At 40.7% G+C, this 22,780-nt stretch overlaps 1 protein-coding gene across 3 annotated transcripts in view; it reads left to right on the top strand.

The window, feature by feature from the left end:
* CDK8 (cyclin dependent kinase 8) overlaps nucleotides 1-22,780 on the top strand; it is an 87,774-nt gene that overhangs the window by 19,413 nt on the left and 45,581 nt on the right. For all 3 annotated transcript variants that reach the window (XM_030042823.2, XM_030042824.2, XM_030042822.2), the window contains exons 2-3: nucleotides 8,859-8,934; nucleotides 21,712-21,822. In XM_030042823.2, coding sequence (XP_029898683.1) covers nucleotides 8,859-8,934; nucleotides 21,712-21,822 — 187 coding nt within the window. The remainder of the gene's footprint in view (nucleotides 1-8,858; nucleotides 8,935-21,711; nucleotides 21,823-22,780) is intronic.

Genomic DNA, 22,780 nt, shown 5'->3' with positions numbered 1-22,780 from the left:
CAGTTATAAAGGCTGTATATCTTGGATGTGCTTGCTGAGGTTTAACCCTGGTAGGCAGCTCAGCCCCACGCAGCCACTCGCTCCCTGCGGTAGGATGAGGGACAGAATCAGAAGGGTAAAAGTGAGAAAACTTGTGGGTTGAGATAAAGACAGTTTAATAGGTAAAGCAAAAGCCATGCACGCAAGCAAAGCAAACCAAGGAATTCATTCCCCACTTCCCACGGGCAGGCAGGTGTTCAGCCATCTCCAGGAAAGCAGGGCTCCGTCACACCTAACGGGGACTTGGGAAGACAAACGCCATCACTCCGAATGCCCACCCTTCGTCCTTCTTTTCCCTGCAGTTTTTATTGCTGAGGATGACATCGTATGGTCTGGGCTATCCCTTGGTCAGTTTGGGTCAGCTGTCCCGGCTGTGTCCCCTCCCAACTTTTTGTGCCCCCCCAGCCTGCTCGCTGGTGAGGCAGTCGGAGGAGCAGAAAAGACTTTGACGCTGTGTAAGCACTGCTCAGCTATAAGTAAAACACGGGTGTGTTATCAGTATGATTTTGGTCACAAATCCGAAATGTGGATAGCTCCATAGGAGCTACTATGAAGAAAACTAACTCCATCCCAGCCAAAACCAGTACAGTGCTCTAGTGTCCACTTCTAGAATACGTTTATCTTGTTGGGGTGCAGTGGTCTTTGGGGACATGAGTCAACTTCCTTTAGGGGTGAAGGGGTTTTGTTCGGTCTCCGTGGTTTTCTGTGTGTAAGCACAAAGCACATTGGAAGTTTGTGGAATGTACGTGAAAGCCATTGAAATCCAGTAGGTAGAATGAATTTATTCTTGGTTTGTGTGGCATCCATACAAATCATCTGCAGACTATACTAAGATCTGGAGGTTCAGATACCCAGTATTTATATTATTGAGGAAAAATGTAATTCTAAAGGCTTGTTCTTTTTCACAAAAATGTAACCTTTCGGTTTCTTTTTTATGCTGCTTACAAGTAGCGGTATCTGTGCATTGCTTTAGTTTTACAACGACTCACAGAATAATTTCCTTGGAGACAGTTACCATTGCACACATTGCAAATACTAGAACAAACTCTAAATATTGACTAAAGAAAGATTAGCATTCCAATAAGACATGAAATTCAAAGTTGTGTCCTCACACTAATCTAAATTACATTGAAAATGAAAAGTTTTACATTTCTCTGTAGTAAATGGTCCTCAAAGTTATTTATGTATGCATCCAGAATTGCCCTGTTCTTTTCTAGCTAGGTTTTGGAAATGTTGTCAGACATGGAAAACAGTATTAAGAATTAGCTGTGTGTCTTGAAAATATATAATGAATTTACTAGACAGCTGTGAAACTCTTTACAGTCTTAGAGGAATAATAAACAATGTAGTTTATTTTACAATCCCACATAGAGTACTTCAGGTTGGAAGGGATCTCTAGAGGGTACCTGGTTCAACCTTCCACTCAAAGCAGGACCAACTTCAAAATTAGCTCAGGCTGCTCAGGGTTTTACCTAGCTGAGTTTTAAATATCTCTCAGCACAGAGAACTCTGTCAAATCTCTTATACTTTTTGACTAGCCATGGGGTTTTTTTCCTTCATGCTATCTAATTGGAATTTCTCTTTTTGCCATTTGTGACTGCTGCCTCTCATCAGTTTGCTGGGCACCTCCAAGAAGAGTCTGACTCCTTCCCGGTACCTGCCCATGAGCTAACTGAAGGCAGCGATGGGATCCCTCCTTAGTCTTCTCTGAAGGCTGAACAAACCTGGATCTCTCAGCCTCTCCTGATGCGTCATGTACTTCAGACTCCTGCTGCTCTGCTGGACTTGCTCAGTATGTCAGTGTCTTTCTTGTGCTGGAAAGCCTAAAACTGAATATGGAGCTCCCAGATGTAGTTTCACAGTACTGAATACAGGCGAATAATCATCATTTTCCACCTGCTGGGTACACTCTTGCTAATACAGCCCAGGATTTGGCTGGCTGCCTTTGTCATGGGGACACGTTGCTGTGTCATGTTCAGCTTGACCCCAGTACTTGCTCTGTAAAGCTGCTTTTGACCCATTTGACAGTGTGTCCCGTTGCGTGGGGTTATTCTGAAATAGAGACAGGTCTTTGCACTCGTCTTTGAACTTTCTGAGGTTCTTGTCTGCCCATTTTTCCTGTCTGTTGAGGTCTGTCCAAATGGCGACTCAGTTCCTCGGTGCATCAACCATTGTCCCCAATTTAGCATCATCTGTGGATTTGCTGAGGACGCCTTCCATCCTGTTGTCCTTTCATTAATGAAGATGTTATATCAGGCCCAGTATCTGCCCCTGAGGGATGCACTAGTAGCTGGCAGCCTGTTGGATTTGTACCATTGATTACAACCAATTAAGTCTGGCAGTCCAATCGATTTTTTCATCTGTTCTGTAGTTCAGCTGTCCAAGCTCTCTAATTTGGCTGTGAGTATACTATGAGATCATGTCACAAGCTTTGCTAAGGCCAGTGTAACATCCAGTGCTTTTCCATTGTCTGTAGAGCTAGTCCTCTCATTGTAGAGGACAATGAGGTTGATAAGGCACAGCTCACCCTTGGAAAATCCTTTCCAGCTGTTTCCAGTCATTTCTTTTCCTTCATGTGCCTGAAAATAGCTTCCCAGGAGGGTTTGCTGCATAACCTTTTCAAGGACTGAGGTTAGGCTGATTGGCCTATAATATCATTGAACCTTTTGCCCTTCTCAAAGAGGGTCCTGATATTTGCCCTTTTCTAATTGTCAGGAGCCTGCCATGATCACCATGACCTTTCGCAGATGATAGAGTGGTTTTGCAATGACATTTGCCGGCTCTGTTAAGCACCCTTGAATGCAGCCCACCCGGTCATGCGGACTTGTGCGTGTGTCTGTGCACTTTGCTGAAGTCATCCCTAATTTGATTTTCTTCTATTTCCTTTCACCAGGACTGTGCCACTAGCCTTGGGAGCGTGGTAGTTGTGCAAGTGGACTGTGATGTGAAAACCAATGCCGAGAGGGCATTGAGAACCTCAGCTGCTTTTGTGTCCTTTGTCACTTGGTTCTCCACCACGCCCAATTTCTGGGTTGGTAGTTAATAGGTGCAAAATGCAAACATAAATACAACGCATGGTATAAATACCTTATTCTGGCAAGACTGTTTGGTGCCATGAATGTGGTGTTGAAAGAGGAAACAGAGGTTCTATTCTTCCAAGTCATCATTTGAGTGGGTACTCATGAGAGTGAGGCTGCCATCACCTTGCTGTGCTTTCTAGAAAATGATGCATTGTTTTGGTGGGTATTTAAGTGTCTGCTGTGTATACAGCATTGGCATTTAGTATAAATGTATAAAACCTTTCAGCTTCAAAATTTGCATTTGTGTATTCATATGCTTCCAAAGAACTGAATTACTACTTCTTCCAATAGGCTTCACTGGAAGTCATGTGTGACTAGGGTGATTTTAATTTTTTTTAAAAAATCTGTTTTAAAAACAAAACCAAAAAGTAACACTACTGTGACTTGGGGGAGGAGGCAGGGGATGATGCCACAGAGTGAAAATGCCAAGTCTCTTAAATGTAATAATTTGCTGTCATAAGTGTTTTATTTTCATATTGTAACCTATAGCTGTGTGTTTTGCTAAGTTCCTCCTTCCATCTCAAATCTACACGTGGAGTGTGTCCATGTATTTGTTATGTTAAATTTCAGTAAAACACATAGGAGAGGAGCGACAAAGAAAACTAATGGGAATGCCACAGTTTAACTTCGTTATCTTTCTCTTCACTTGTAGTTTAAATCTTTGCTGTTGAACACTATTCTGATACTTACAAGTAAACTATAATAAAACCTCTGATTCATCTATTTCCTTGCATGACATTCTAGTAGTTAATAAAGATTTCATATTATTGCCTTAGCTGGCTCCCTAGCCTGAATGAAAGCTCCTGGCCGTATTTTGCTGTTAATAGTGAAGATGTGCTACTGTTTGTACAGTTTAGGGCTTGGAGTTACTCAGCGTTCATCTAGGTGAGTTGTTCAAAGCGAAGGTGCTTTACAGCACAAATTAATTTTCAGCTAGTAAAATCAAAATGCTGTATTTAATGTATTCAGAGAGTTTTGAGTTAATACTGCTGAAGCTGAATCACTCCAGCGGTAGCGTGACAGTTGTGCTTACTCAGGATCTGTTACTGTGACTACTATTGATGTTAATGGAATTCTCAAGGGTAGAATTAAAAAAAAACAAACATGTGTTTTATTGGTAGGCTTATCTTTTAATTATCAGGCTTTTCGTATTCTTTAGGGAATAAGAACCGTAAACAATTAACAGATTCCTTAGAGTTTTCTGTAGAAGAGATGCTGCATTTACAGTTCCCTGTGGTAGTTGTAAGACTGTAGAGCCTATTTCCCTCAGATGTTTAACTACAGTCAAGTTTTACATTTCCTTGTTTATAAAGACAAAACTATTCCTAAATTGTGACCTGTTAATTTTGAATGAGATCTTTTTTTTAACTGTAATGTGAATTTAGAATTATTACCACTGATTTTAAGGTTTTGTTACTTTATTCTGCCGTTTTTGTTACTCAATTGAATTTTAAACTGATCTAGTGATCTGAATAGAGGATATATTCTAGTGTTGTGCCAATACGTTTCTATAAAACATGATATGTGAGATGAAGTAACAGTAGAACTGATTTTTTTTTTAAAAACTACCTTTTATGTAATAAGCCTCCTTTTTCTCCGCGTGTAGGATATTTTCTCCCACTTGCTGACATATTTATGCTTAAAGTATCCCTCTAAATAAGGAGTAGAAATACCAGGCATTTTAATACTAAAGGTTTGCAATGTGCTCACATTCAGCAGGCATCTGTTCCTACTCCTTTTGATTTTAGTTTTTTTCAGATAGACTGTATGTCTCTTATGGTGCTGTTGTACTTCCAGATTCAGCAGAACTTTAAAAAAATTAATATTTTGAAGCAGCATTACAATAATAGCTTAATTCCCTTAAAGATGGCAGTTTTTGTTTTAGTTTATTCAAGCTGTAAGAACAACACTAGGTAGTTACGCTCTTTTATGGTGATTTTGCAGGTATATTTATTTGTTCTTGTCATTAAACTCCACTGGAAGTGATGTTGCAGCTACCCCCTTTTTTTTTTTTCCCCAAGTTTATGCGTCTGATGTTAATGTTGTCTCTCTGAGGAAATGACATTTTAAAGCAAGGTTATGTAGTTTTTGCATGGCTACAGTAAATACTGCTATTTCCAGCACCCGTGTACGAGGTGAGATTTCTTATTCTTACCGCTCTCACAACTGCCTGTTACTTAGTGGGGAGTATTAGTGTGTTCAAGATGCCAGCCTACTGAAGTGCAGGAAAGTATGAATGTATTGGTAGGAAAATAAGTTTGCAGATTGACCAGGTTTTCTAAGCCTGCTGGTAGGTGGAGGAGCTGCTGACGTTACTTGACGTCTCATTCCTGGGCAGCAGAGAAAGTGGACAGGTTTTCCCAACAGGACCTCTCTGTTAGAAGGAAGAAATTTAGTTGAATTATGCTTTGACTCTTACCGCGCCTTTAAAATGCAAGCTGTTAAGTGGCCAATTTTGTTACTTACAGTTGGCTGTGGAAGATGTTTATAAACAGCTTTTTTTCTCTTTTATTTTTTTCTTATTGTTTGCTTTTTCCCATCTTGGCATTGAACATGTCTTTATCTTCAGAGAAGGAAATTGCCCATATCCAAAACCATAGGGAAGCCATTTGGGCTGTGTTACGATTCTAAACAGACTATCGGCAAAATATTTTTGGAAGTTTTGTAGAATAAGTTTGGTCACTCTGGCCTCTCTTTTGGCTTCATAACACTTTTGTAAACTCTTATCACTCCCTTGAAAAACTATTCCCCCAGTTCCCTTGGTTCCCAAGAAATGACACAAAGTTTTATAAAGAAAATCTCACTTGGCTCAAAGGTAGAAGTAGGAGCTGGTCCTAGTGGTGTAATGGGTAACCGTGGTGTGTTACCAGCCTCAGTGCAGAACAGATATTAGAGAGGGTTAAGAATTGGTTTATTACTTTTTATTGCGACTGTGTGTGCCCAATTCAGAGAATTTAAGTCTTGGAAGCCTTAGGTTATTTTTTTCAGGTTCTGGAGGAGAGTGTAGTGTGGTGCTAAAAATGTGCTTTATCCCTAAATTGTAGTTTCTTTTCCTTCTTTTTACCATGCTTGTATTTCTGCTAAACTACTTGGATAGGTTGGCAGGGTAGAGGCCGCTTGCTCTTGGTTCCTGCATGCAGCACCAGAGCAGAGCAAACGAGCGAGTGGTTAATTCCCTGCAGCCCGGGGTTGCTATAAGGGCAAAGCAAGGTTGGGCATGGGATCTCTGGATCTCAGCTCTTTAACTGCCGTTTAATGTGAGAAGATTAATTTTCAAGAGACTTCTTATTTCATCCATTGTTTTGAGGAGACCAAATGGTACGTTCTTAAACCCTGTTAAATTTCAGCATTAAAGCAATTATTTTAAAAGGGTTAACATACACAACTGAAAGTGTGTTCTTCCAGTTTTGTTCTATGAAACAGCTGAAATATTTTTTTCTAAAAATTTCCAGAGAAAGTCTGCCATCTGGTATGGAAAATTTTAGTCCAGACTTAATTTGGCAAAAAATTGACCAATTAAAAAATAGTTGTACAATCTTAAATGTAAGGCAGGCTTCATTGTAGACAGTGCTACCAGAAATGCTTGTAATAATACCATTTGTATGGCAGCACTTCTTGTTATACTGAGTTCTCCTTCAAATACCTTGAAATCTAAGCGGATAAGCAACAGGGCAATGAGAATAACCTTTAGCCTGACCCATTTTGCTCTGTATTCTGTTCCTGGTGATGCTTGTAACAGTAGCAGTTGTGTGATAGCACTTCCCATGAAATAGGGATCTCTCCAAGCACCTTGAAAACTAAGTAGATGAGCACATAGGGCAGTGAGAATAACCTCTGGTCCAATCCATTTTGCTTCATATTTGTATCCAGTAATGGCTGTGAGCCATTGCTAGCTAAGGCAGAGAGAGGGTAAAATGATTTTTAGCTGAGAAAATTTCCCTGTATCTTTTTCTATCAGCAGCATAGGAAATCTCAGTGCTGGAAAGCAGATTGGTGCTTGGGGAGCTGTAGCGGCTCATGGAGTGGTCCATAACTCCCCTACACACCATAAATTTGTGTAATTTGATTTGAAATCTGTTTATACTTTTGATCCCTATAATATTATCTCATCATGAGTTGCACAGTTTGATTATGTGTTTAATACCGTAATGGTTTCTTGTTTCCAGGCTTCATGGAACTTTTTTTCCTCTAGGGTGAGAAATAGGGAATTGTTCCCTACTCACACCTTGTTTTGGTCATGTATGAGTTTGTGCTCAGCACTGGCTCTTTCTCTTCCAGACTGGGAAGTTTTAGGGGTTTATTATATGGAAGCTTTTTAATGCCTTCTGTCGTTGTCCTCCTTACTCTTTTTTTTTTTTTTTTTTTAAATTCCTATTTGTGTCAGATCCCGTATCTTTTACCCTCTTTTATCTTGCTGAATCCATGTAATTACCCTCTTACTGAAATCTGCTCTCGCCCACTTGCTGTTTCATTCTTCCTCCTCATTAACTGTGTTCAGATTTTGTCCGTTAATTTCCCACTTTTTCCTCTCTCCTCTGTTTTGAAAGGTTATTGCTAACAGTGGGTTGTCTTTGAACCCAATGAAAAATCTCTTGGACAGGACCTGATAATTTGAGGGATTAAATAGGTAGTTATGAATAGGGGAAACTGTGTTTCTGGTAGAAATACAGTAATTCAAAGCCTTGCAAATGTTTAGTGAGAGCTGGAGGAAACAAGTGCATACATTTTAAATGCTTAACTAGAGTTTTGTTTTATTTGCCTTTAGGATGTTTGAGTTGCGTTTTTTTCAAGGTGGCTCTTAACAGCTGTGAAAGCTGGGTTCGTTAAAAATTAATAAGGATTCTTATGTAACTTGGAGATTGGGGCTATATGAGTGCTCCAAATATTGAAGGCAATACTGTTAAGTACCATGTCCCCCAGGAGTGCTGTGGATGCCAGCCCACAAGTGGGAAGGACAAACACTCCATCTCTTAAACGTTTAAGCTCTTTGAGACTGAGCGTGGGCAAGAGTTCGGTGTCATCTTTTGCTGCAGTGTTATCTCTTCTTCATTTTGCTTTTGGTAGCTGGAGTTACTAATAGGCTTGCATTTTAAATAAATGACTGTAAAGTACATACTGACTAAAGTATGAGGGGGTGGTGGTGTTGTTTTTAAGTGTTATACATGTTTAAAGCTGAACAAACATTTCTCTGGATTCTTCAGATTGCGCAGATACCTTGTGTTTTTTTTATTAATCTTGGTAGTTTTATTAGTTTGGTAGGAACAAAATTTTAGGGCACTTTTTGTGACCTAGGGGAAAGAAGACGTTTCTGTGATGCTGCTTCTGGGCTACTCAAGAATTCATGTAAATGTGGGGGACACTTACTGTGTCCCAGAGTAATGCATTTATGGGAGATGTAGCCCTAGCTAGATTTATTTCTAGTATGTATTAAATGTTTGCTTTGTTTTCTTCTAAAGAGAAGGAAGGAATGGAAGAGATGTCGATCATTGCACTTAAAAAAAAGTTTTTCAAAAAATCCCTATTTATGTAGTGAGAGCAAATTTATATTTTAGCTTTATCAAGGTGGTGTGGTTAGCTTATGGTTTAGCTGGGTATCCAGACATTAAACTAGGAAAGAATAAAAAGAAAATAAGATGCAGAATTTGTATTAATTAGAAACTGTCCTCTGAATGGTGGTGAAGAGCTCACTTTGAATTCATGGTGCAATTTTAAAAAAAACCTTATTTTCTTCTTTCACAGGAAGGATGATAAAGATTATGCGCTAAAGCAAATAGAAGGTACTGGAATTTCTATGTCTGCATGCAGAGAAATAGCAGTAAGTAACATTAGTTCTTTCTACTAGCAAACAGACTTATTAAAAGTATTGATTTGAGTGCATGCTGCTTTTTGCTGAATCATGTTATTCTGCTATGGGTGCTGTATTTTTATCATAGAGATATAAAAGAAGTACAAATGGCATGGAAGATTTTGCACACCTGTTGTGTTTGCTGTCTAAAAATGACGGTGTTTCAAAGTTAAAATTTACTGCCTGCCTCAGGGCAGATTAACTTTAAATGCAGCAGTTTAAAAGCGTGATTAGAGTCAGTGGCTTAAATTACATATTTGATCTGACTTTTGCACTAGTACTTCAGTTATTTTCCTAAAGAGATTAGTTCTTACTGGCTCATAATGATTAAAACATGTTAGCTTCTATTTAAGTGAAGACTTCAAAATAAACTGGCATTGTTGTTGCCTCAGAGGCTGTAATACACCCATGGATATTATTCAAACTTTTTCTTAAGTTACTCAGGTTTATATTTGTATATTCCATGTTGTTAGAAACTGGTGAATAATGTGGTCTAGTTATGGTTTGTGACAGTCTTACAAGGAAATACTGGTAAAACTGGTATTCTGAAGTTTAACTGTTGTACGTTCTTATGTTATACTGCTGCTTGGGTTTATTTTTCTTGAAATGTTTCAACTGAAATTGCTTACTAAAAGGAGATGCATGTTAGATGTGTGTGTGGGAAGCGAATAGTTTATTTTCAGTCCATATTCCTCAAAAGTGTAAAATTATACCTGCCTAATTTCATTTTTATTGACTGAAGTGAGTACCAGGCTTTCCTACTTTGTCAACTTCCAGTCGGCTTTGTGATTTCGAACACTGTAGTCTTTGAACTGAGTGAGGTGAAAAAAATGAAGCACAAAGAATATTCTTCAGGAGAAGCTCTTCCCGTCCATTGATGAAAGCTGAGCCTCCCTGCCGTCGTAGACATCCACTCCGAACTAAAGGAGCTGAAAACAGGGTCTTAAATTTTGCTTATTTCAACCATTTTCGCAGAAATTGTCCAAATACTGTGACTCTTTCAGGCTGAATGCTTTTGGGAAGCGTCAGCTACCATTTCAGAGGGGTGTGCGAAAATTTTTTGTTTGTCTCTTTGCAGTGATTTACCTAGAGAATTTTGAAAAGTTTGTTCTGCTTGAACTTGTCAGGAGAAGCTTGGCTGGTGTTAGGGAGGTGTCTCTGCTCTGGGTATGACCCTAACCCAATTTCTATCTGTTAAAAGAGAATCACTAACTTGGCCGACAGTTGGGAAGGATTTGGCCTCGTTACATGGCTTGGAGTGTTGTGTAGTCGTTCCTCTTGGGCAGCAGGGTCGCCGGCAGTGATGGAAGAGGAGCAAGAAGCAGGGAGGCTTTCTCTTCGCTCTGAGCTGCTGCAGCATGCACCCTTTGAAGAGAGCAGCAGTAAAACACAGAACCCACGTGGGACAGGGCTAGTGGGGGAAAGAGGGGAACGTACCGAAGACGCCAGAGATGCCAAGAAGGCAGGCATCGAGAGCAAAGAGGAGAGTGGAGCCCAGAAGCAGGCGTAGTAGAAAGAGTAACCTGAAGCAGCATTTCTTGAGCTGTTGTTGACTTTCCTTCTGGTTATGCTTCCAGGCTTGCAACTGCTGATACTGTGGTTGAATTTTCCTGCAGTTGAATTAATAACTGACCATGGGCTTCTAGGCTTTGAATTTCTTTTCCTTACCATTCTTTTGATGTTGCTGTTTGGAGGTAACAGGAGAATTTTTTCCCCAAAATGTGTTCTTTATTTTAATTCTGTTGTACAGAATTTTCCCCCCCTTTCAACCAATTACTATTGTAAAAGGAAAAAAAGGAACCTCATATGGAGATGGATCAAATTGAGGATAATAGCCACACTGTTTATATTGATTATGTGAGTATGTGTAATGTATATATGAAAATGCTGCTGAGATAATCAGCAGTGTTGTACCCTAAAATGTCATCTGTACATCTAATTGATGAAATTATTTGTTGTCATACTTAAAAAGTCAAGGCTGAATGCCACACTTTGTTACAAGATATTCTGGACTACCCCAATTAATGCATTTTACAAGCATGGTGGTATTAGGAGGAACTAGGATGACTTGGTTTACATATAAGGTATATCCATTTCAGTTTCTCTGGAGAGCTGAAGCTAGTATATTTTACTCTGTGACTATCTGGGAAGAGTGCAGTTTGATATAAATCGCGGGGAACTCTCCCTTGTTTTTACAACTCTGCAATGGCTTTTGTCTTGTTTATGATGACTAACTTCAGTTTTGGATTATTGAGTAACTTACATGTTTAAAAATGCCCATAGCCTACTCTTCTAAGACGTTTATTTGATGCAGACACCTGAGCTGAAGAACAGTGTCAGATCTTCAGAAAAATAAAATAATTACTGAATACTGAAATATATCAATTACAGGGAAAGGTTTGAACTAGGTCAGAGACCTGAGCAGACTCAGTTATGGAGTGAGCTCAACCTATATATGTTTGTGAAAGACTTCCTACATTTCAGTACTTCCTGCAGCATGAGAACTGTAGACCTAATAATGTTCAAGAACCTGGCTAGTCTCTTACTTTGTTGAAATAAGAGGGTTTTTTTCCAATGATTTTACGTGAACCATTTGTTTAACTGGTAGAATTAACAGTAATTGTGCGAATTATGCTAATTGAATCAGTGTCTTTAATGGCAAGATAGTTGTAGCGTTATATTCTTGCTTATCTTTCTCCCATTCATCCACCGTGGTAAGCGTTTGTGAATTCTGCCTCTTCCAGAACCTTAACTGAACGTTTGGCTGCTCATCTCTTGTTCTCTGCAGACATGTGTACTGCCTGGGATTCTGGGTATCTTTTTTGTGATCTGCACTTGGACTTCTGAGGATTTAAGCAGGCACTAAAAACTGCCAGCTCATCATACCAAGAAATGGATTTGTATTAGATGGGAGAGCAGAGGGATAGAATGGTGAGAAGATTTCTATAAAAATATATAAAACATAGAAGCCCAAACACCCGATTCCTTGTCTTCTGATTTAATCACAAGGAAGAAAGTCATTAAAGTCTATCCACCTGGAATAGTGCAGCAAATACTATTTCACAGTTCGCAAAGCAGGAGAATTCTCCAAGGCTGTAGGAAGCTGGCGTAGTTAACCAGGCTTCAAATAGAGCTTCAGGATTTTGGGTTGGGCAGTTTCCTATACAGAAGTCTTAGGTTTTAAAGTAATCAAGTGACTTTCTGACATTTTTCTCATTGATTAGCTTTTTTCATTCAGTTTTAGCAGGTTTGCAAGTACTTCACTTGCCTGTGCTTCCTTTGGCTAGTGAGAAGCTGCTTGGGTTGGGGTTTGGTGTTTTGTTTTGTTGTGGTTTTTTTTTTTTTTTTTTTTTTTTGGTTTGGGTTTTTTTTACTTTTTGCAGGAATTCCATGTAGCTTTGGGTTTTTTGGTGCCTGGTTTGCTTTGACAGAAATAACCCTGAAAAGCTTGCTTGTATGTAAAACCACCACATAGTATTTTTATATTATAGCATTAGTTTTTGACTTGGCTTTGAAGAGGAAGAGCTAGATATGGTGGCAGACGCTCTCAGAGATGGAAATGCTGAATGGGACAAAGCAGAGCTGGGGTGGATGATGCTGTACTCTGGCTGTCTCCTGTCTGTGTGGTGTCCTTCAAACACCACAGCCAGCTTGTACAAGTTAGAACAGCCTTGAGTCTGCCGGGGCTGGGACAGAAAACTACAGAACAATAAGTAGCTGGCTTCTCTGATCATTTCCACTCTTTAGGTCTGCCTTGGAGCCATTTGGGCATTCCTAGGATTTTGTGGTTTGCTATTGTAACAAATGCAGGCTGTCATCACAAAAAGGCAATGTCCTCTGTGTTGGATCTAGTGATAGCGTGACTGTAGGATGAGGAAGTTCAACTTCACCGAAGGGGAAGTGAACAGTTTTTTAAGTTTTCTGTTGTTGTGAGCAAGCCAAGTTGAACCATCCTTTGGTCACGCCATTGCTTAACGTAACTCACGGGAAGCGGTAGGAACCTGCAGGGGTAGTTTGAGTATAACGCAGACTTGTACCCTAATGTTCACATGTCTGAGTGTTAACAAAAGAAGGGGGAGTATAGATTTTTGTCTCCCAGGCAGGAGGCTCAGGGCCCAGTACAGCTCTCCTTCTGCCAGGAACTTGGCCGGGTTTGCAGGGAGAGGGCAGACGGTGTGAGAATAAGCAGAGAGACGGCTGGTTGATGACTGCTGCCCTTACCCGAAAGGGAAAGCCTCCGGAGCAGTCCTGCTCACCTCTGCACTGCTCTGTCACCCTGCCTTTCAGCGTCGGGGCTGGACGGTGGCAGAGGCAGAGCTGGAGCCCCTGGGCGGGCGAGAAGGGAGCTGCCATTGACTGGTGGTCTTGGCCGAGCCGACCTCGGCGGAGGAGGCTGCTGTAGAGGTGAATTGGTCCTTCTCGCACACTGGGGCTCCCATGTCCGCGGTGACAAGAACATGTCATTGCATGAGTATCAGGCCTCTTTCCCCTCTCCCACCGGAGGGGATGGAAGAAGGGCATGCGGGCTCTTTCAGAGCCGGTCTGAGGGCGACCAGGGACCCTGAGGCAGCGTGCAGCAGCTGGAGGAACCCTGTGAGGCAGAAGCTGAAACTGGGTGACTCCAGGATTCACCCTCTTCGACACCTCCCCCTGGGAAGGAACAAATGACTGTCCCGCGGAGCTTGCTGGAAGAGGTCCTGTACCAGCTATGCGATAAGGAACAGTATTTGGGTGTAGGTTCGTCAGGTTCTGGGGGGTGTCGTGTCTCTTCCACACTAACAGTGAAAGCAGTTTCCCACAGGACTAAACACAGAAATCATTTAGATGAGTACAGTCCTCATGTCAGAAGACAAGTAATGGTTTCTTAGCAGTCTTTCCATGACAGGTGACAAGGTATTGAGGAAAACAAATGTTTGATTTGACCCTCTTTGGCAAGTCTAATGACTCTTAAATGCTTTAATTTAATAGTAGTATGGTGTGTAAAATATAAGTTGTGACTGACAAGTACTTTATCGAGCTATGTTACAGGGCTACAAACAGTATTCTTGAGAGATTTTTGCATGAAGGGAGGGTAGTATTATTTTCAGTTCTGTGAAAGTGGGACAAAGATACTGATTAAATGTTAGGAATTGGCATCCTTAGGAATCATAATGTTTTCTGTGAACAGCAGAATTTGACCAAGCTTGACATCCAGTGTCTGTCTCATCTGGATTCTTCATCCATCTCCTTGCTTTCCAAGAACCTTTAATAACACCTCTTGTAATACTTTGAATGTGTTTGGGCATAAGAGGTGCTAATAAAGATTAACTTTTACGTGTGATCACGTAAGACTCATTTGTTTTGGAGATCACAGAAGTGAAAAACAAGTGCACAGTTTTTTTCTCTTGGTATTTTGTGTTGTTAGGCTTCTTTTTTGCAACATGTAGGACTTCAAAAATAAAAACAAAAGAATAAACTAAAGCAGTGATTTCACATGTTTGTATGTCTGAAGAACTGGAGCTTCAAAAATGTATTGTCGGCTTCGTAATAAATTCTTAGAGTGAGCAGTATTACAACTTTTTCTGTTACATTGCCTTTGTAAGCTTTCATTTGAACACTTGAAAGGAAAACAGCGTGTACTTTCAGCAGGTATTTTGTTCTTGTTTAGTGCTGTGGAATATCTGAGTCATGAGAATATAAAACTGTAAAATTGTATTTACATTGAAACAAACACATCTTCAATCTACTGGATAGCAGCTAAGCCAACTTGGGTTTTAAGAACTTGTGTAATAAAATTCGGGGTTTAGTTTAAATAACAAGTTTAAAGCACTTGAGTAGAGCTCCAATGTTTGATAGAAAACTAAGAATAGTGATTTGAATTTTTTTTTAGAAACTTTGAATGTAGAATTGGATGACACCTCTGGAGTCGTCATATTCTTCTCCTGCTCTTGCAGACAAGCAAAGCGCACCTTCAAAAATTTAGCAAACTACAAGTTAAACTTGTAAGGAAAAGAAAAATCTCTGAAAGCAGTTCCTGAGTCTCATTCTAGTAATGTCTCTATAAACATTATTCAGCCTTTAAGCCAAAATTAATCATGACTAGTTCATACCCATTTGTACTTACGATAATATTGTCAGTTAGTTAGAATAGCTCTTCTCTCCCACTTTGATTTTAAAGAGAGAGAGACACCGTTTCTTTCTCTGGCTTTGTTTTGGCAGGCTGTAAGGGTTTTGGCTTGGCTGGCTGGTTTCCCGTTGTGCAGTAGGCTCTCCCTTCCCCTGGGTGTAGGCTTGGGCTTTCTTTGCCCTGTTGCAGTTGGAATTAATCTTCCCTGAATTGGCCAGAATTGCGCATAGCATTTCAGGTAATGTCTCGCTACTGCATATACTCATTTGTTGTAGCAGTAGTTCCACTGGTATCTTACATATTACAGGATCACTGAATCTTTGTCAGTTGTATTCTAATCTGAAAATCGCCTTTCTTTCTGCATCAGCCGCAATCTGCTTTCTGTTCCAAGTCCCTATTTTCCCATTTTCTATCTGAAGGCCACGGCATGACTATTAATATATGATTTGTTTGTTGCTGGATCACTTGGCGGAACTGATGTGAGCCTTTTTGAAGCATGAGATGATGATTAGATTTTGAATTTACACCATCAAACTAGCAAGATGACACAATAGTGATTTTTGCTTAAGTGAATGTTTTGCTTGATATTGCCAATGGCTTTGTGTCTAGCCAGCTTTCTGACTGTCCTAAGCTTTGGGAGAAATGTGTTGTATAGCACTCATAGGAAGGCAGTGAGAGCAAGAAGTTGCCTTTTCTAAAATAGCTGATGTCCTGAGAGAGGACATCAGAGAAACTCCTGGGCCAGGACACCTGGCCAGTTGCTCTAGCAAATGAGTCTGTGCTCAATTATAGCAGTAAGCATGGTAGTATTGCAACACTAAGCAGGTTACATTCCCTGCGGACCACACAGAGTAGCAAGCATCGAGAGTCAGGGTGGAATGACATTTGCGGTAAAGCTAGAAATCCACTCTTACGTGCAGAATGCAGCGTCTTGGCTTATGAGAAGTGTCTGTAGTGGTGGAGAGCTGTACGGGAAATGTGGGAGTATCACCGGAGGAAGGCGATCATGTTCATAAAGACTTGTGCTGAGTTCAGCTCATATTTGATGTGAAAGGTAATTATTGTTAGTGTCCCTGTGCAAGCAAAGATTTGCCTTAGTCATGCAGCAGTTTGCCAGGCTGCCTTAATGCTGCCGTTGATTATTTAATAATGTCCTGTCTTACCCCGCTTTGTCCTTGTCCGTGAAGCAATTTAACAATTTTATGCATCGTTAGGACACTTTCGTTTACTGTCCCTCAGCTGCCTCATGGCTGTGGAATGAGTATTTCTGCATTTGAAGAGGGAGATAGAGGAACCTTAGTGTGAGCCCAGGACTTGCAAGTAGGGATGCTGTTTCCATTGCTGTGTCTTGAATAATGTATGTGAAAGCAAGGGCAAGACCAGCCAGGGACAACATGGGGTTATAACACTCAACTCAAACCAGATGTATCAGCATCTTCATCATTTGCCGATTTCTGTCTTTGATGATCAGTTGGGTCTTCCTTCTTTATAAGGGGCTCCCAGACTAACTAATTTAAGGGAAACCTTTCTGGTTGTAGAAATAGATTTGAATCATCATGTGATACGCAAATGAAAAGGAAGGTAATTTACTGAGAGCTGAATGCATAATTTTTGTCTGCTTTCTCTTTGTGTTCTATAGAACTGAACTAGGATAGGCAGAAGCAATTGGATATCAGAGTCACTAGGCAAAAAAATGGCCTTTATCACCAGCAGGCATCATACTGACAGTCAAACCGTGTTTCTTCCAGTGTACTTTGTCTTCAGTGAACTCTGTCAGCTGCTGGACACGAGTCAAGTCATCTGGTAGGAAAAGCATGTTGCATATGGGCTAGAGAGGCGCAGTTTGTGGAGAGTGAGGTTGCTGGAAATGCTGTTTACAGCCCATGTGATGTGTTATCATCTGCATGAGCTCTTTCTGTCCTTCAGACAGCATTTGCATTTGTTGTTCTGCATTGTCACTGTCCTGGAGCGTTTCAGCCTTTCCAAGACAGTGATTAAGGGATCATCTGTCACCACTGCAGCAACCATTTCCTTACTCTGATGGTTTTGCTGATGTATATTAGCCATTCTATTCACTGGAGTGCTTGTAGCTGTCTAGCTTTGACCAAACCCATCAGTTTTTTAGGCAGACTGAAAGAATATGTAGTTAGTGGCTATTCAGCATAAAAGGCAAAGGCAAAAACCAGCAAGAATGATAAACTGAGCACACAGATGCACAAACAATAACAGCTGCTATCAGGGACAGTAACAAAGGCCAGAACTCTTAAAACATTGGTAACGGGCCACAAAAGGAACCTCTCAGGTGTGTCCTTAAAGAGAGTCAACCAGAGCTTTGTAACTGATGAGAAGAAAAGCAGATTGCTATGGATCTTATAGGAGGATAGAGGTTTTACTGGGTATTTGAGAGGACTGCTGGGACTCCAAAACTTCTGTGGGATGTTTAGAGGAATGATAAAAGGCAGGAAAGGGAGTAATCAAGGTAGATTGGGGAGGAAAAGGCATGGAAAATGGAGAGGGAATAAGAGGCAGGTTTCATGTAAGCAGGCTACTGGGCAGCGTGCTTGTCTGGCCAAGCTCTGTATGTGGTCACCACAGTCTGTCCTATGTCTGTTCCTAACTATTCTCTGTGTGAGCGTGCTCTCTGTTCTGTGTGTGCATCTGTAACCTGCTAGTAAATGTCAGGCAGGACTAGGTGGTGGGAACAGGATGAGGTCTGCAGGGGCCAGTTTCTGGGAATACCACAGGTCTGCAGAAGCTGGACGCAGGAGAGACGTAGGTCAGGAGATGAACGCTCACACGGCTCTCCCTGGTAGCTCGTGTGTGTGACCTGCTAGTGAACTTCAAGCATGCAGAGCCAGCAAGCAGGAGGAGACCAAAACTGGAGAGACCCGGTGTCAGAGCTGGAACCTGGATGAAAGGGCATGGTGTCTGGGCTTGGATTCTGAACAGACGTAAGGTCTGCACTGGAGTCAGAGGGATCTGTGAAGGTGTCCGTGTATGTGAACTTTAAGCATGGTTAGCCAGAGTGGAGAAACTGTTGTGTTGTTCAAGTTTTACATAGATACTGTTGGTGCTTATGTGTGTGCCTGCAAAGAAGATGCTGTTCTCCTGCCTCTGTTGATACCTGCGTGGCTGGTCATGTCTGTATTTTGTGTGTGCCTGTAGAAAATGCATGCTCAGTTATTTGTATCTTCTTGTTGCCCGAAAAGGAGATTCATTTCCTGGTGTGCAACGAGTTAATCACACACTCGGGAGAGACATTATTTATTTCATGTTTGTGCAAAGATGGGTGCTAGGTGGTAATTCCACAAAGCTAGCACACCACACCAAAGAGAGAGAATGTATTTATTCTGTTACGTGATTAGTGAAAACCAGCCTAAATTTACATTCATTGGTTAGTAGTCACCATCTCATCTACTGTTGGCTAGTTATATTTAAATTAGCTTCGCTTGCTATGTAGATTAGCATGCATGCTCCTTGCAGGTGTGGGGAGGCAAGTTCTTCTAGCCTGGAATTGAGTTGGAGGTCGCAGTCTCCCCCTGCCACCTTTACCTTTCCCCCAGGTCATGTTTCTTTGGCAATCATCTGGCCTTTGGCACCTTCTGGAGCAGAATGTTTCTTTTTATCAGTCACATCCTACGTTTCTTAGGTCCAATTATCCTTAACGTTTCTTTTCTCTCTGATGGACCTTGAGTGTTCTTGCCAAGTTGGCAATGCACACGAAGCATCCTCAAAACATCAAGGCCTAATTGTTCCAGGGTGTCCTTACTCTATGAATGCCAACTGTGTGCCAACTGATTACAGCCTTACTTGTTAATTTGATAGATGCAAAATACACCTTGCACAAAATAGTCACACTATTCTAAATCTCGGAGTTATTCTTCAACGTTGTTGCTGGCTGGATTTGAAAACAGCGAAGAGCAGCAGCCTGTCATCTAGCAGACCAAGAGGGATGCTGTGAATCTCGAAGTCTGCAGTATTGACTACCTCTAGAACAAACAAAGGAGAATTATGTCTACATTGTCTTGCCATACAAACAGGGAACCCTTCTGCTGCATTACTCAAAGTTTCTCGTCTTTGTGTCATGTTCTTGACCAGCTTTGGTGATGGGTTCTCTGTGCGTCCTCCGAGGTGAATCACATTTGATGTGAAGAGGTTGGGTTTTTGAAGTGGATGATAGCTGCTACCTGGGGAATAAAGAGTAGGACGGACTTAACGTGGAACAGGAAGGGGTGAAGGGGAAAATTACGTTGTTTTCTAGAGCTCTGGCTAGTATCTGCCTCTTTCACCAAGGAATGGTCTGTTGTGTCTGGTACAGGTATGTCATCAGGCCACAGGAAATCTGATAAAATTTTGGTATGGACACATAGTTGCTGAACTGTCATGCAGTCTTCTGGGTACAGTTAATTTGTGAAAATGTTTAGCATAAATTGAAGCTGTGAATTTATACTGATTCAACAAAAAGACCTTCACTATAAGGACTGGCACAATGTATCCTTAAACCCTATAACCTCATTTGCTGTTAAGAGGCTGACTCCCACTAATGGTCATTGAAGACAGCTTCAATGTCTGGCTGGGATGCAGTTAATCTTCTTCACAGCAGCCTGTATCATGCGGTGTTTTGGATTTGCAACTAAAGCAGTGTTGATAACCCACCAGTGTTTTAGCTATTGCTGAGCAATCGTTGCATGTTGTCCAGGCTTTCTTTTTTTTCCACTCTGCTCCTCCTCCCTTTGGGGAGGTAGCCTTTGCTCTGAGACTGGCTGGGCATCAGTCTGCTTGTGGGTAGTGCTGAGTGATATAGCCTTTGCATCGCTTCTGTTGTTTTTTTTGTTTTGTTTTGTTTTTTGTTTTTAATTCCTCTTTCCTTCACTTATTAAACTGTCTTATCCTCACCTACAAACTTGCTTGCTTTTTTTGCTCTTCCTTTCCCATCTGACTGAGGGGGGTGAGCAAGTGGCTGTGTGGGGCATAGCTGCTGGCTGAGGTCAGCCTACCACAGATGGTCCCCACCTGTAATTGATAAAAAATTGCAAATAAGTATTTCGTGGTTTTCCCCATACTGATCTTATGCTTTGTAGGAATTATAGGCATTTACAGAATTCCACACTTCTTGCAGATCCTGCCTTAAAATTCCTCTGTGTAATGCTTTTACAAATCTTAAGATTTAAGATGTTTAACATGCTGAAACCACTGCCTTCTGCGTTGATTTGTAATGTTGCATTGTCTCCTCAAACCTCTGTCTGCCTGTTTGATCTCATACTTGAGATAAAAGCTCTGTGGGTTATAGGTCCTCTTGCTCAAGAAATGCCACGCTGAAGACTCTGGTCTCAGTAGGGATGGAAGTCTGTCTCAAATGAAATAGAAAAGAAGGAAACAAAACATATGCAGATACCCGCTCCCAGTTAACTATCTCAGTAGCAGCTAAGATGTTACATGTGACAAAGGTATCAGTAGAAAGGAATGAATTTTCTTGTTCCCTCTATTATGTAGTGGAAAAATTATATTTTATTGAAAATAGATCCAATCTCAGAAATAAAATGTTAATTTTCTATTCTATATTCAAATAGTAGATAAATTGCCCTTGGCTTTAAAAAAACCCTAGCCATTCCTTTTATTAAAAATGTCATAATTTCTAGCAGACTGAGCTGGCAAGAATTTGTCTAGTCTTGGGTAGCCATGCTTGACAATAGTTTGCTTAGATAAAGTTTTTGTTTCTTTCTCAGCAATTGTGTGAGTACAGTATGATTGTAACGTGACCAGCAGAGCTCAAATAGACTGAATGCAGACAGCATCAGTCTGTTTTTGTGCTATATCTCGGCTATGGTTTCCTTCTGGTGGTGCATATAGCTATAGTTTCTAAAGCAGCTGAGCTGGCTTAATGGCTCACTGCTGCTGAAAGAAGTTCTTGCTCTTAGCTGTGGCCCTTCACTAGTGCTGGGTCTGCTGTTAGTGCCGTGAGCCATTTCAGCTCAGGAACTCTGCAGAAAATTATTGCCTTTGTGTGTCTGGGTTAGTTTTTTCTCTTGAACTCCGAGCTGTTTTGTGGATGGCTTCTGTGAGTGCTGTAAGTGTTGTAATATATGTTGTGGGAGGGAGTTGGACCTTCTTCTGTAGGTGGTGGTGACCTTGTAGATCAGCTGACTCCATCTTACAAACCACATCTTCGTTTAGCTGACTGCATTGACAGGCTCTAAATGAGTCATCCCATTCAGCCTTGAATGACTGCAACCAAAATGCAGGGTTTTTGGATAATTGGGAGTCAGGAGAAAATTGTATACCCCAAATGGCTCTGTCAAAGATTACAGCCGATGGGAAAGGGCAGATGCCACAGCTGGCTGTTTGCGGAGTCTTCTTGATCCTGGATAATAGTGAGGTTTACACAGACTTCAACTTTTAGGAAATGAATAGGAAGTGAGTGCCCTAAGGTAATATGACCTGCTTTCAGCTTTGGTTTCAAACTAATGACTGGTTCTTTCATTAAAAAAAATGTGTGCTGTTTTCTGTGACTTGCAAATTTCAACTTTTATTGTTTGTACTGTAGAATATGTAGCAAAGCCCATGAAAGTATTCATCTTTCCAGCCCTTTCACAGCTCTGGATGTGTGGATGTAACTGTTGTGGACTTTCTTTATTTTGCAGTTGCTGCGGGAGCTCAAGCATCCAAATGTCATTTCTCTGCAAAAGGTGTTTCTCTCTCATGCTGACAGGAAAGTGTGGCTTCTCTTTGACTACGCTGAGCATGACCTCTGGGTAAGGTGAATTGTTTGTAGGTACCAGGCTTAGAGTTTTAGTTGCAGAAAAGGGACAAGGTCAGGGAAGACACATTGGTTTAAAAACAGTATAGCCTCTTACTCCATGTTTGTTGGAAACATTTGCAGTACTAAAAGAAAAGCGATGGAAAATGTTGGGTAAGCACACTGCACAGTTAATCTGTGACCTCTTTTAAGAAGATAAAAATCTGCATTCAGCGCTCAGTAGCTAGAAATCTAGTTAAATAAATGCATATATAACCCTCCATTACAGCTAAAGTAGGGTGCAGGAAAATGTAATTGATTATGCAGGTGAATTTCTTCGAAAAATGACAAACTTACTGGCTGAATAGGACAGTTTAGAGTCTTAGTTACATTGCATGTCATCCATACATCTATACATCTCACATGAAGTGAGAGTAATGCCACTGTATATAATTGAAATTTAATTCACGTGTTTCAGTGGGAAGAGCTTTTTACTCAACTCATCTGCTGAAATTTCATATATTTGGGAGGAAAGCTGTTTATTCCTAATTATAAGATACAGCTTTAAAATATAAACACTTTAGAGGCAAAGTAAATGTATTTTAAGATATAAACCCTTTTCCTCTGTTAACTTAATATTTGTAAGCTTAACATCCATTTGGAATACTTAAAAAAAAAAAAATTAAAGTAGCATTGTAAAGAACCCAAAATACCATGCAACCTTGACTTCCCTGAAAAAAAAGGTACATGTGTGCCTCAAATTAAATCTGACATACATTTTGAGCATTGCTCTCAATGGAACAAGTATTGTAATACTAACCTTAAAAGATATTAAGAAGATTCAGATCAAAGGGTACATCAGAGGCCATTTGGAATGAGATGGAAATTTTGATGTATGTGTTCATGTAAGAATTGCACAGCATGGATTGTCAGTTGTTTTTTCGTCTGCGTGTAGTTTAGACAGACAGCACAAA

Source organism: Aquila chrysaetos, chromosome 19 (genome assembly GCF_900496995.4).
Source record: "Aquila chrysaetos chrysaetos chromosome 19, bAquChr1.4, whole genome shotgun sequence".
Lineage (NCBI taxonomy): Eukaryota > Metazoa > Chordata > Aves > Accipitriformes > Accipitridae > Aquila > Aquila chrysaetos.
This window is presented reverse-complemented; position numbering and strand designations above follow the sequence as displayed.